Source organism: Papio anubis, chromosome X (genome assembly GCF_008728515.1).
Source record: "Papio anubis isolate 15944 chromosome X, Panubis1.0, whole genome shotgun sequence".
Lineage (NCBI taxonomy): Eukaryota > Metazoa > Chordata > Mammalia > Primates > Cercopithecidae > Papio > Papio anubis.
This window is the reverse complement of record NC_044996.1, coordinates 48,484,947-48,500,770: the sequence shown is the minus strand read 5'-3', so window position 1 is coordinate 48,500,770 and position 15,824 is coordinate 48,484,947. Positions and strand designations below refer to the sequence as shown.

Genomic DNA, 15,824 nt, shown 5'->3' with positions numbered 1-15,824 from the left:
AATCTGGTCTATCCCAAGCAGAAGGTGGCTGCAGAAGATTGGAAGATACCCCAAAGGCACAAGGCTGGAGCAGGGACTGTGCTTACTAAGGTTTAAGCAGGATACAAGTCTATCTCATAGGGTCACTGGGAAGATTGAATGAAGTAATCTATGAGGAGCACTTAGGATATGTTGGTGATGATTACTGCTCACACTATTATTGTCAACAATGCTCACTGTATCTTACGCCTCTTCTGATTTTCTTTCAGTGGATGGCTGCATTGATTGGTCAGTGGATCTCAAGACATACATGGCTTTGGCAGGTGAACCAGTCCGAGTGAAATGTGCCCTTTTCTACAGTTATATTCGTACCAACTATAGCACGGCTCAGAGCACTGGGCTCAGGCTTATGTGGTACAAAAACAAAGGTGATTTGGAAGAGCCCATCATCTTTTCAGAGGTCAGGATGAGTAAAGAGGAAGATTCAATATGGTTTCACTCAGCTGAGGCACAAGACAGTGGATTCTACACTTGTGTTTTAAGGTGAGTGTTGTGTGAAAACATTGTCCAGTTACATGGCTGATAGTCTTTTGAGTGGGACTTGAGTACATATAGGTATGCCTCATGTTGTATAATGGATATGTTCTTGAAAGGTTGCAGTACATGTGGAGCTTCAGTAAATTCCAATTCTAATTATCTGTCAGAACTACATAGCAAATTCCTATTAGATTTTCATAAAGTAGAATTCCCATTTACTGTGTGTGCTTATTTAATTTAGAAAATTTTGTGACTTGGGCCGGGCGCAGTGGCTCACGCCTGTAATCCCAGCACATTGGGAGTCCGAGGCGAGTGGATCACCTGAGGTCAGGAGTTCGAGACCAGCCTGACCAATATGGTGAAACCCTGTCTCTATTAAAAATACAAAAATTAGCTGAGCATGGTGGCGGGTGCCTGTTGTCCCAGCTACTCGGGAGGCTGAGGCAGGAGAATTGCTTGAACCCGGGAGGCAGAGGTTGCAGTGAGCCGAGATCGTGCCACTATACTCCAGCCTGGGCAACAGAGCGAGATTCTATCTCGAAAAATTAAAAAAAAAAAAAGAAAAATTTCTGACTCATTTCTTCCCTCACCCCACCCCTGCCCCAGGGTCTTATATTAACAATTAGTTTTACATACAGCTAGTTGACTCAATTATCTTGATATCTGGTCATGAAAATGATCTAAAATATCATTTTAGCCATGATCTTGCCTTTCTTGTTGATGAAAAATAGTTTCAAATGCTTCTGGGAGATTTCTCAGCAAATGTACTACTGGTGAAATCCTTCATAGATTTTGCAATGCGAGTTTGAGTCCACTGTGTCTAAATAATCAACATGGAGCTCTGTAAATACACAGTCATCCTGAGTTTCTGGGTACTATAGTGGGAAGATATCACAGACACAATTCTTGCTTGCAAGAAGTTTACAGTAAAAAGCGTATGTTTTTCCCTTAGGGATTCTACAGTATGTTCTCCCTTCCCCCTCTACCCCAGTGATAGAATCTAGGTTCTAGCATCTAGCATCTCAAATAGAGACTGGATTAGGTATTTAAGTAGGTAGCTGAGACGACCTTTAAGCCACCTTTCAATTCTGCAATTTTGGGAGTCTTTGATCTTGCTCACCAGGGACCTGTACTCTACTATTTGATTTTAACTCCTTGGAAATGCAGACCTTTCCTATTTTTGTGTCCTGTGAACTTTGATGCCAAAGCTATGTCACTTCCTCATCAAAAGCACTTGGAAGCCCCTGGCAAAGCCTCGTTGTTCAAAAGGCCGGGAGAACAAGGTGGTATATAAATAGAGAGCCTTCTGGATGCTCTAAGAATCACTTTTGTGTGCAGGGTAAAAAAGTGGAGTGACGGGGGAGCAAATGGTGAGTTTAGTCTGTTTGTGGTGGGCAAAATCTCCAGGATCTTGGAAGAACAGCAATCATTCTGATCACACCCTTAGTGTTAAGCAATATTTTCTCTTACTTGGGCAGCTCTTGACAAAATTGAGAAGTAGATGTAATTCAGCTTTAGTGACTGACATTATATTCTCTAGAGTGCTGCTACTCTTTCCTTGCTTATCTCCTCTCTGCTTGTCTCCTCTCCATCCCCCACTGTCATTAAAAACCCACCAATCAAAATTGTTTCTTTTCTCCTCCCACTACACCATTTGCTTTTTGTTTGTTGTTTTCACAAATTTAAAGTTTTATTTGCAAAGCATCAGTCAACTATGTACAGGTGCTAAGCTTACAATGAATTATTAAACAAATTGTTGCTACTTCCCCAGGTCTGTTAATGTCTTCAGTCTTGTTACCTCCCCTCTTTTCCCTTCTCTGCTCTAAACCCATTCCCTTACTCCTAGCAATATTAACAACTTAGTATGTATCCCTACATGCATTTCCCCTACTGTTTTAATTATACAAACATACTGACATGGGTATTTTCTCCTCATTGTTTTACAAAATGAAAAGAGGGTTATAGATTTCTCTGCATTTTCTTTGCTTAGTAAAAATACATGGTATAAATTTCTCCAAGTCAATTGATAGAGAGCTTTTTTTTTTTAACTTTTATTTTAGGTTCAAGGGTATATGTGCAGGTTTGTTATACAGGTAAACTGCATGTCATGGGGATTTGGTGTACAGATTATTTTGTCACCCAGGTAGTAAGCATAGTACCTGATAGATAGTTTTTTAATTCTCTCCCTCCTCCCCCTCTCCACCATCAAGGAGGCCACCGTGTCTGTTGTTTCCTTCTTTGTACCTATGTGTTCTCATTGTTTCACTCCCACTTATAAGTGAGAACATGCAATATTTGGCTTCCTGTTCCTTATTTTACTAAGGATAATGGCCATCCACATTGCTACAGAGGACATTCTTATTTACAGCTGCATAGTATTCCATGGTGTATATATATGTACCACATTTTCTTTATCCTGTCTACCATTGATAGGCATTTAGGTTGATTCCATGTTTTTACTATTGTGAATAGAGCTGCAATGAATATATATGTACATGTGTCTTTATGGTAGACTGATTTATATTCCTTTGGGTATATACCTAATAATGGCATTGCTGGGTTGAAGGGTTAAATATATAATATTGTATGTTGCTTAATATTTTATGAAGCCACAGTTCAGTCAATCATTTCTGTATTGATGAGTATACACTTTGTTTCCAGTATTTTGTCCCTACAAAAGGTGCTGTAATAAAAATCCACTATTTGCTTTTCAATGAACTTCAAGAAGTCTTCGATTTACATAATTATGGCAAAGATAATGTAGAGCTCCTGTACACTTTATATCCAGCTTTCCCATTTTATTAACATCTTACATGACTGTAGTACATTTGTTACAATTAATGAACCAATAGTAGTACATTATTATTAGCTAAAGTCCATATATTCTTCACATTTCTTCAGTTTTTCCTTAATGCCTCTTTTTCTATTTCAGTATCCCATCGCTGGTAGCACATTGTATTTGGTTGTCATGTCTCCTTAAGCTCTTCTTGGCTGCATCAGTTCCTCAGACTTTCCTCATTTTTGATTACCTTGACAGTTTGAGGTGTACTGGTCAGACAATTTGTAGAATAGTCCTCAACTGGGATTTATCTGGATATTTTTCTCATGGTTAGACTGGGGTAATATGTTTTGAGGAGGAAGATTACAAAGGTAAAATACCATCCTCATCACGTTGTATCAAGGGTATAAAGTATCAATATGACTCATAACTGTTGATGTTGACTTTGATCACCTGGCTTGAGGTAGTGTTTATAATTTTTCTCTGTAAACTTATTCTTTCTTTTTCTTCCTTTCCATACTGTAGTCTTTGAAAGAAAGTTATTATTCACAGTCCACACTTAAGAAGAAATATCTACATAAATTATTTCAAATTCTTCTGCATGGAAATTTGTCTCTCCCCTTCCCAACTTATTTATGCGTTCCATCATTTATTTATATCAGTATGGACTCATTAATATTTATATTATACACTGACTTGTAATGCAATTCTACTTAATTTTCTCACTCAAATTCTTCCACCTTTGCCCACAGGAAGCTCTTTCAGTTGGCTCATTTGTCCCTTTGATATAACTCTATCATCATGGAGTGGTGGTTGTATTTTTTATTTTTTATTTTTTTGGCATTTCCTTACATTGTAGAAAGATGCTCCAGGTTTATCTTATATATTTCGTGCCCCAGTTCTAGAATTAGCCATTTTTCCAAGGAGTCCTGTTTTTCTAACGAATAATTGCATTAGAAACCTAGATTTGGTTGCTAGGTATGCTCATTGCTACTGGGGTGTTGTTGCTTCTGAGTCCTCTCAGCTGACAGTCTATTTGCTTTTAAACAAAGCCATAGATTTTGAAGGAGTACTTTAGGGATAGTGGAACTTCCCAAGGTCCCTGAAGTCCTTTCCTATAGGTGACCCTCTCTTTAAAGTACATTTCAGATTTGCCATTTTTACGTGTATTTTGGATACCATCTGAGTCAGAGGTTCTCAACTCACATCTAGACCAATAGAAGATAAAAGAATTCCACTAAGATTCAAATATAACGGGTGACTTTTTAACTTTTGTGCAGCAAGCCTTAGGGAGCTATTGGGACTGATAGAGATAGGTGGAACTGTTGAATATAATCTCCCATGTGTGCCTTAGTAAGGAAAAAAATGTTTGGAAATCACTATTCTAATAGAATCAACCAGTCTTTTGTCAACTCAGAGATACATAAATCTATTCCAGGTATATAAGTGAAATAGCATCTGTCTGTAAATAATAAACCTGTTTTTCATATCTAGTAGTGGCCACTGACTTCTACTATGTGCCAGGTGAGAAATTCAGTCCATATAGGTGATTTTATGCAATTTCCAAGAGTGACATTTATAGTGAAAAGGGCTCTTAATTTGACAATGTCAGTATTCACCTAAAATCTCCAGTTTGATACCACTTGAAGGTAATCAAGGATGACTTTTCAATGTTTTATTGATCTCATTAAAAGTTACTCTACTGATGTCATTGTGATTAAAAATGAAGATATGAAATATTTAGTAATATTCTCCACCCATTTGAATGACAGCAAGAAAAATTTACTGTTTGTGACCTTTCAGTAGCCAATTGGTTACTGAATAATTTTTAAATTTTTCTTTGGCCAGTCTCAAGAGTGATTAGTTGAATTTCCCAGCATAATAATGGGCTGGTAATATGAGAATGGTAGAGGATTAAGTCATATTTTGAGAGACAGTGCCAATCCAAGAATTATACCAGTATTTACAATGGAAGCATGAATTAATAGGATAAAAATGATGAAGGTAATCTTATTTGACAAAATCTCACATATCATTTTCTCAACAACTTGGAACAAGGGGTGACTTAAGCTGTGAATGAAGATAGATATAGTCATATGATCCTGCATTGAATTCACAGATATTGAAAAGAACAATTGGCTGGGTGCGGTGGCTTGTGCCTGTAATCCCAGCACTTTGGGAGGCCGAGGCAGGTGGATCACATGAGGCCAGGAGTTCAAGCCCAGCCTGGCCAATATGGTGAAACCCGGTCTCTGCTAAAAATACAGAATTTTGCCGGGTATGGTGGTGCACATCTGTAATCCCAGCTACTCGAGAGGCTGAGGTACGAGAATTGCTTGAACCAGGAGGCAGAGGTTGCAGTAAGCTGAGATTGTGCTACTGCACTCCAGCCTGGGTGACAGAGTGAGACTCCATTTCACACACACACACACACACACACACACACACAATTAAATATAATTGAACACCTGTAAAAACCTAACATTTAGGGATAATTATGACTGAGTGCAGGGAATCAGTTAGAGGTTCAAAATTATTATGACCATTTACCTCTGCAACAAGGTAAACAGAACAAGGAGCTCCCTTATAAAATGGGAAGCATTATCCAAATATTTTTGGTCTCTAGTAGTCATCGAAAGAAGTGAGGTTCTCAAAATCTGAATGCCTCACAACATCTTTCTGAACAGTTCCTTAGTATATATCTAGCCAGGAGCACAATTGCTGTGATTTCAAATGTGAATAATCAATTCACGTTTGAATGATTATCACTCCAGCAAAACAACATCAGAAGAAAAGTTAAGGGAGTGAATACATTTGAAACGAAAAGTATAGCATGTTGCTAATTTTTGAATCTATATGGTGGGTACATGAAGATTCATCATGTTGCCCTGTGTATTTTTTTGATTATGTTTGAAATAGTCCATAACAAAAAAATAAATAAAAAGAAGAAATAAATGTAAGTATACAGTAATTTTACCTGATTTTATCGTCACTTAAATGATCCTGGCCTATAAATACCTAGGCATCATATATAAGCAAGTATTTTTATTTCAGTCAATAAACATTCATTGAATACATATCATGGGACTCACTTTATGACATATTGCAAGGAGACCTGTGTCTTTAGAAAAGAAAGTGATGCTCTAGTCTGTATCAGACACAAAGAAATAGCTCTTAGCACCTTCCAGTCTCCTACCCTACTTCCCATTGTGGTCACCAAGAGATTTTCAAGGACAGTGAACATATCTCATAATTCAATTCCAACTTAACTATTGATCCGTGAAAAGTTAAGTGTCAACAATTCGGTTGCCCAGGTAGCAATTTCCAGGACAGCAGATAGTTTCTTGTCAGAAAAATGAAAGCCTGGATCTTATAGAATTAATTGACCTCAGAAAAGATCAAGATAGTACAGCAGGATCTTGAGACAGCAGGAATTTCATTCCTGAAATGAAATGTAATTAGTTATTTTTCTACCTCCTTTTGGTTGTAAGCAGGAGTCTCTGATTCCATTATTTTTCATGGCAATTTGATAACCTACTTGTTAATAAAATTATATAAATAAATTTTGAAATAGCAAAGAAGTAACCGTTTTACTTTATTTTCATTTCATTAGCATTAAATTGGATGTTTTAATGTTTAGAAATATAACCATACTGTTGTACATTAACTATGCAATTTCAACTTCATTCAGTTTATTTACTGGAAGGAAGCAGATGTTTACAGTTTAGTCAACAGGACTACCTGCTTTGTAAGAATTAATAGGTTATATTTGATAACCACAAAAGAAGAATTGTTCTCAAATAGTCACTGATGAGTTGGCTAACACTGGTATTTATATATACTTTTTAGTTTCATCCCTTGTATCATTGCACAATCTTAAGTGACTTTGTTTTATGGCTGTTTTGCTCAGAATCAAGGTTTTAACCTAATGCAGGGTTGCAAACTCAAAATCTTTTCAGAGGTCAAGAAGGTAATGTGATGAGTGTGGCAGGCCAACTGAAACATTTTGGAGTGTTGGAAGTTGCAGCAATCCCCTCCATAATCTCATTTCATGCATTCTATTCTAATGCCACTACCTCCTATTTTTCTAGCTCATTTTTTAATATACCTTACCTCTAATAATCTATTGATTCCACCCAGACCTCCTTCTCATTGATCTCACATGTTTTTCACTGTACCTTGTTCTCTTCCCATCTAGCATAGTTCCAATTCAGTGGATCAATCATTATAATCACTCCCATATACACCCTCTTGCTTCTGTTGACCCTTTCTCCCTTCATCTTACTCGCTTGTGGAAACCATAACACTGTTTAAACCTAACTGTCCATCTATACTATGCCTGCATCCTTGCAGCTAAACTTGGCTGAAGGAAAATATATAATAACATTGACTGGTTTCACCTTAAATTCATTGTCAGGGACCTCGAATTGACCTTTAATGCTACCAGGTAGTTTTATTTTATATTAGGCCATTCAGTCTCCCATCTGCCTAGATGACTATTTTATATCATCTCCATTCCTCAGGTCTTCAATATCTCCTCCCCCTTGCTTCCAGTTTCACAGAGAAAAAAAAAATGATGTAATCAGGAAAATCTGCCACTAGATCTGCCCACCTACTGTCATCTGTACCTACATATTCTGCCTTCCAGCCTGTTACCACAGGTGAATTGGCCTTGCTTCTATGTAAGGCAAGTCACTTCATGTGTACACCAGATTCTATCCCTATTTGCTTACCCAAGAACATCACCTGAGCAATTCTCCTCTCTCTCTCTCTCCCATATCATGAAATTTTCTATTTCTACTGGATCATTTCCATCAGCATATATATAGATCAATATTTATGCCATCTAAAAAAAAATCCTCTCAACTCCACTTCCCTGACAGCCACTATTCCCAGTTTCTTGCTCCCATTTGGAAAAAACTACTTTAAAGAATTATCTGGTAATGATATCATGGTTGTTTACATATGTCCAAACCCTTCAACCTGTACCCATTAAATATGTGCAGTTCTTTGTGTATCAATTATATCTCAATAAAACTATTTATAAAAAAAGAGTTGTCTGCATTCAGTTTTGAGTTCTTCACCACTCATTCTCTAGTAAACCCATTCCAATCAAAATTTTACCTTCACCGCTCTTCCAAACCTGCTCTTATAAAAGTCTCTGATGACCACAACAATGCCAAATCCAATGGGCAGGTCAATTTTCAGTTCTCCTATCGACCTGTAATGTCATGTGGCATAGTTGATCACTCCCTTCTTTTTGATAAAATATTCTTTTCTTGACTTCCAGAGAACAGTACTCTCTTGGCTTTCCTCATACTCTATCAGTTACTATTTCATAAGTTCTTTTCCTGGCTCCTCATGTTCTTTCTGACCCCTTAATGTTAGAGGGCACTAGGGATATAGGCCCAATGTTGCCAGTTTCTCTGATGTTTTGAAATCTGAATAATTGTGTGAAATTTCTCAATGTTTAAATTTATGGGACTCTCCTGTCCAAAAAAGCCCATACTCAGATTCAACCATTCAACTCAGTTCTCATACTCTAAACTAATAGGTTCTGACTCTAACATTAACCTAGAGAGTGATGGTATAGTCATCTTAAAGTAGGGCTGCAGCAGGTTTTATCTGTGTTGAAGTGAAGCAGGAAAATCAACACTCCAATGGCAAGACAGATTAAAGGAAACCCGCCACTCTCCCTAGAGTACATTTGAGCATTCAGTAGTAGAGTCATATGGTGTCCCTTTATGTGGCAACAGGCTCAATTCCAGCTTAATCCCTTGTGTGGCTATTGGAGTCTCCAAAAAAATGCACCCATCAGTATAGGGGTCCTTATTGCTAGCTACAGTGTACTGAAATAGGTATTCTATCAAGAGGATTCTATTGCTATAAAGTGGTACTTCTCCTCCACCTTCCTTCCTGTCAATGATGAAACAACAACTCTTTAAAAGGGCAGAGGACTGAAGATGTGCAATAACTCTAGTCCCAGGCATGAAAAGTAACTTCAGTGAAAATATCCATTCAATGCTTATATGGACTAATATTGTGCCTTTCACTGTGGTGAACCCAAGAGAAAATTATGACACAGCATCTGCCTTTAAGCAGTTACTAAAGGAGGAATTACTAAGAGTTACTGAACTAGCTAGGACTCTTCTACACCTAACACTGTGGTGCAATCTTCTATATCACTATTAATACTACTACTGTGTCCTATTAGGATTATGGTCTCTGGAGCTGAACTGATTGGAGTCAAATCCCAGTTTTATTACTTACAAATTGTGTGACCTTGTGCAATTTATATGACTACTCAGGTTCAACCAGGGGACTCACAGTTTGCAAACTCTGAACTATTGGTTCTGACTCCAGCATTAACCTAGGGAGTAATGGTATATTATGGCTGTGTGACCTGTGCCTTGCTTTTCCTCACATGGAAAATAAAGACCCATTTGGTTATTCAACTTAAAATATTTTGAACACTTGCATTAGGTGTTGAGTAAATGCATTGAAGGAGAGATTAAAGTAATGGAGCTTCCATTCTAGAGTTGGGGAAACATACAAATAACTAATGCAATCACAAGACTACACTGGGTAATCATAATTCTACACTGGTGAGAATGAAGAAGGGTCATGTTAGAGGAGTGACTGACGGAGAGGCCACTTTCAGTTAGGTGGTCAAGAAGGGCTTCACAGAGAAAGTGACATACAAACTGAGACCTGAATGACAAGAAGGAGCCAGTCTTGTGAAAATCTTGGGGCAGAGTATTCCAGTCAAAGTGAATACCATGTGTAAAGGTAATGAAATGGGAACAGGCTTGTTATATTCAAGAAAGCTAAAGAAAGGGCTGGGCACAGTGGCTCATGCCTGTAATCCCAGCGCTTTGGGAGGCTGAGACAGGCAGATTACCCGAGGTCAGAAGTTCGAGACCAGCCTGGCCAACGTGGTGAAACCCCTGTCTCTACTAAAACTACAAAAATTAGCCGGGCCTGGTGGTGCACACCTACAATCCCAGCTACTTGGGAATCTGAAGCAAGAGAATCGCTGGAACCTGGGAGGTGGAGGTTGCAGTGAGTTGAGATTGTGCCACTGTACTCCAGCCTAGGCAACAGAGCGAGGCTCTGTCAAAAAAAAAAAAAAAAAATGCTAAAGAAGGGCATTTTGGTTGGAGTGTGGTGAGCTGGAGAATAATGCTACTAGATAAGGCTGGAAAAGCAGGCAGAGAACAGAGGACAGATGCTGTTGCATATTATGGACCAGAATAAAAAGTTAATTTTTAAATTAGTAATCAGAGATAAAATTAGTATTTATTTTTGTTAAACTGGAGAGTAACATGATCCAATTTCCATTTTAAAAATGATTACTTTGGTTGCCTGGTAAGAATGAACTACAAGGGAGACAAGCAAGAAGACCAAGTTGAGAAGCAATTGTATTAGTTGAGGAGAGATGTGATGGTAGCTTGGATTGTGGTGGTAGCTATAAAAATAGGGAGACATGAATGAATCTCAGATATGTATTGAAGGATGAGCTGATAGGACATACTGATGTCCTGGAGGTGAGAAAAAGCTCAGTAAAGGATGACTCCTGTTGCTTTTGACTGAAGCAACTGGGTGAATCATGGTGCTATTAATTGAGAGAGAAGACTTGGAGATGAACAAAGATCATAGTACCTACGTCAGAGAATGCTGATGAGCACTTAGCACCAATACTGACATAGAGTAAGCACTCCATACATTATCTCTTATTTCTACTTTTGCTACCACCGCCACTGCTACTACTAGCTATAATTTTTTAGCTTTTATTATGTGAAAGCATTGTACTAATCCTTAGAATAACTCATGAGGTAGGTCATATTATTGAAGATGATAAAACTGATACTTATAGAAGTAAAGAACTTGCCCAAGGACACATGGGTAGTAAATGATGGAGCTGGGACTTGGACAGGTTTGACTCCAGAGCTCATACACATTATCAGTTTTCTCTACTGTCTTCTCAATTATTATCTATTTTCACTGTTTTTTATAGTAATCTGTATTTGTATATTACAATAAATGAGATATGGTTATTTACATTAATTCTTGCCTATAAAATGTTCTGTGGTTCTGTGTGTTTTTAGTTTCATCAGTGAACATTATTGTCTGGTGATGAGGATAGAATTTTATTAATTAAAGATGGATAACAGAGGGCAATGAAATAGAGATTCTAAGTTCATGAAAAATGATGATTAAGTTAAAGCAAGAATTTTCAGAGAACCAGACTTCTTGTTTTACCAAGTTTAAAATCCTTTGTGATCACTTTTCAGTTTACATATACAGAAGTGCTTAAAAGTTGTTTTCCACCAAAGAATAGAGATGAATTTTGAAGCATATATATCCTTAAATGGCTCTTTTTGTCTGTTTACTCTGACTTCAAAACCTCTAATATATAAGACTCATGATGAATCAATTAGAGAAACATATACATCAGTATATGACAAAGTGCTAGAATGAATATAATCAGGTGTCATAAATGTATGGTTATCTTTTCCAAAAACTCATTGCATGACACTACTTCCCTCCATTCACCTTAAAGTTGAAAATGTTCATTTGGGTTGATTCCAAGTCTTTGCTCTTGTGAATACTGCCGCAATAAACATACGTGTGCATGTGTCTTTATAGCAGCATGATTTATAATCCTTTGGGTATATCCCCAGTAATGGGATGGCTGGGTCATATGGTACTTCTAGTTCTAGATCCTTGAGGAATCACCATACTGTTTTCCATAATGGTTGAACTAGTTTACAATCCCACCAACAGTGTAAAAGTGTTCCTATTTCTCCACATCCTCTCCAGCACCTGTTGTTTCCTGACTTTTTAATGATCGCCATTCTAACTGGTGTGAGATGGTATCTCATTGTGGTTTTAATTTGCATTTCTCTGATGGCCAGTGATGATGAGCATTTTTTCATGTGTCTGTTGGCTGTATGAATGTCCTCTTTTGAGAAATGTCTATTCATATCCTTTGCCCACTTTTTGATGGGGTTGTTTGTTTTTTTCTTGTAAATTTGTTTGAGTTCTTTGTAGGTTCTAGATATTAGCCCTTTGTCTGATTGACAGACTGGATTAAGAAAATGTGGCACATATACACCATGGAATACTATGCAGCCATAAAAAAGGATGAGTTTGTGTCCTTTTTAGGGACATGGATGCAGCTGGAAACCATCATTCTCAGCAAACTATCGCAAGAACAGAAAACCAAACACTGCATGTTCTCACTCATAGGTGGGAACTGAACAATGAGATCACTTGGACTCGGGAAGGGGAACATCACACACTGGGGCCTATCATGGGGAGGGGGGAGAAGGGAGGGGGGAGGGATTGCATTGGGAGTTATACCTGATGTAAATGACGAGTTGATGGGTGCTGATGAGGTGATGGGTGCAGCACACCAACATGGCACAAGTATACATATGTAACAAACCTGCATGTTATGCACATGTACCCTAGAACTTAAAGTATAATAATAAAAAAAAAAAGTTGAAAATGTTCACAGTAGAACACAAATGAGATCTCATTCCTTCCTAACTACAGTTTTGTTTTGTTGTTGTTTGTTTTTAATAAAAGTGATGTTTTTCAGCCAATATCCTTTTAGCTCTTAGGTATTTATTATTCATTAAACAAATATTTATTGAGTACCTCCTGTGCAGAGGGTACTAAAAAAAGCAAAAGTGAATGATAGGGCTCCAGACTTATAACAAGTCAAAAGGGGAGTTAGGACATGTATACATATCACAATCAAACAAGCATAACTCCCATGTGACTCATCATTAAATTGTATCCTAGAAAACATAGTCTAGCAACTAAACATATTTTTTAAAGTCTGAGGATAGATTTACTGTAGTCTCTTAAAAAATATTTGATATTTTTTAATATCTTTGAGATAAGCCCATGTGTAACTCGCAGCAACAAAAATCATCTTTTCACATTACTGTCACTCCTAGTATCTCTTGTATATTTCAGCTGCCCAGAAACCTCTCTCATTGCTCCTCTCATTACCTGCTAAAAAAATCTTCCTGGAATGCATCCCCTACAAGTTTCTTCTCTTTTTGCCCTTTCTCATCCTCTAGCACTGTTTTCCTTTCAGGAAGCTATTTTTTTTTTTTTTTGCCCTTTCCAATGTAATTTAATTAAACTAGCAGTGCTCCTTGCAATTCTTCAGCTCTTTCTGCCTATTACTCCTATTCTGCACAATAAAATCTCAGGAACTAACCTGCCATACCAAGGATTTTGTAAAAGTTGTTGCATTTAAAAAGACTAATGCAGTGAAAAAGAGAATTATGTTTAGAAGGCAAGAAGAAGGGAAAAGCTGCAAACACTAACTTGATGGCTTTTATTCCATCATACATGAGGGAAAGTGATATGTGCTATAGGAAAGATGAAGTAATAGTACAGTAAGTAGGAAAAATAGCTTTTGTCTTATAGAATAGGGCTTATTTGAGATGACTCTTGAGGATCTAAACAGGTGGTGATAGTAGAGGTCTTCCCAGGCAGATAAAACAATGTCCCAGGGCAAGGAGGTAGTAAAACATGGGCCATACACAGGGAAAAACAGGGAGGTAAATTTGGTCAGAACCTGGATTTATTGAGGTGTTTTTTTCCTGAGTATGAACCTAACAATACTTGCTTTATGAAGGTTTCAGATGTTTTTGAAACATGGTATTTTAGACATTGACCAATTCTTAGAAAAAAAGCTGAAAGACTCAACTAATGAGCACCTTAACTTACAGTCAGGTAATAAGGCATGTTTTGCAGATGATGTTTTCACAGAGAAAATGTATATTTAAAGGAGGCAAATTCCCTTCTATGACCTGACCCTCATTAAAGAAAGGCAATGCTGCTGACTAAAGCATTGTTAGTCTTAGCATGTACTCCAACCAGTTTTCTCACAGGTGTTGATAAATTCACATGGAACCATCCCCACTCTCTCACCACAGTGAAGAGTGATTCAGCTTGGTAAGATGGCTCATTAATATTTGTTGGGTATAGTCTGTATCTATAAATATGAGATAGAGAAAAGCTAAGTGAGAGGGGTAATGTATTTTTCCACCTTGGGGCCTTGATCACATTCAAGCAAGACCCAAGCCAATACTAATCTACACACTCGTTTCCAGACCAGATCTCGCCCTTCAACACTAAGGCAATATACACGTACCTGAGTATAGAGATATAGTATATACACTTTTAATTTTTTAGTCCTGTTACCCTGATCCCCTGTCAGTGCCTTCCCTTTACTTCCTACAAGGAAAGTGGCTTGACCATGTTTCATATTTACATTATTCTCTTTTACTCTTGAGCAAGAGATCTCTCTCTCCTCCTTTTAAGCTCAGTCTAAAGATTGCCACTTAAGCACCATGCACACTGTCCACACACAGAGGAGGCTTTCCATACATGCTGATTATTGACTTACTGGCTGAAACCCTCAGATCAGTAGGGTCTGGAAGTTTTAAATTTGCTCACATGAATCATTTTTTAGTATATTGTTTTACCAATAGAAATAGATGACAGGAAGGCAATTTTGCGAGGTGACAGTCCAAATAATAATATTGAGAATGCTAGTATTTTACAGCAGGGTACAAAGTCACAGAAAATTCTGATTTTTAAGCATTTAGGGAAGTTTCTATATTAGGTAATGTCACTATATACACACTCTGCTCAACTTTTGACTTTGATTCCACATGACATGAAACAAAGATAAAATTTCACTGCTGTTTCTAAATAAAATACAGTTTAATTTTACTTTATTTTAGAGACAGGTATAGCCAAGTTTGACTTACTGGCACATGGATGGGTGATCAGAAAAAAATAGGTCAATGAAAGCTTCCCTGGTTTTTGCCTTTCACCACTTTGCTTGGTGTTATCTCAAATGGCAAGCCCAGAGAGGACCATTATAGCTTTTCTAGAGGTAAAACTCACTATTTTTGACCAAGTCATTGGTCCCCATGAAATATCCATCCCCTTCTCTCACCCATCAGAGCTGGGCCTTTCTCCTAGCAGCATTGTTTTTAAAGCTGTCTTCCTCTGTAATTGCCCATCTCACTAAGCATGCTTGCCCAAGGGCTCAAAAGTCAGGTGAGATTGCTTCTACTGGGTTTGTAGAGGATATTCAGTGATGGAAGTAGAAATAATTTTTATGTATTAAAACCTTTCCTCTGGACTTACAGAGAAAAAAACTTTAATATGCATAACACAGGAAATCATGAAAATGTTAATATCTTTCCATAATCCTACCAAATATAAAACCCAAATCCAAGCAAACTGATTCAATGTTTTGCTGAAAAAAATAGTTATGAAAACAGTTTGTAGGACCAGAGAGATAAGTGTCTGGTCTCCTTCCTGGAATTATTCACCTTCCTTTCTAGTGCCCCCTCCTAGGGTCCCACTGCTCTCCCCTTTGATTTTCTTTCAGTTGGGCCCTATCCCAATCGTGTTTTTTATGCAGCTTGATGATCCTTTCCTCCCTCTCCTCCAGTCTCCACCCCATCCCCGAAGTTATTCCTAA

The 15,824-nt window shown here is 37.6% G+C and overlaps 1 protein-coding gene across 1 annotated transcript in view; it reads left to right on the top strand.

The window, feature by feature from the left end:
• Positions 1-15,824, top strand: part of IL1RAPL2 (interleukin 1 receptor accessory protein like 2) — a 1,212,980-nt gene that overhangs the window by 575,939 nt on the left and 621,217 nt on the right. The window contains exon 2 of the mRNA XM_021932495.2: positions 249-522. Within this exon, the coding sequence (XP_021788187.2) occupies positions 249-522 (274 nt within the window). The remainder of the gene's footprint in view (positions 1-248; positions 523-15,824) is intronic.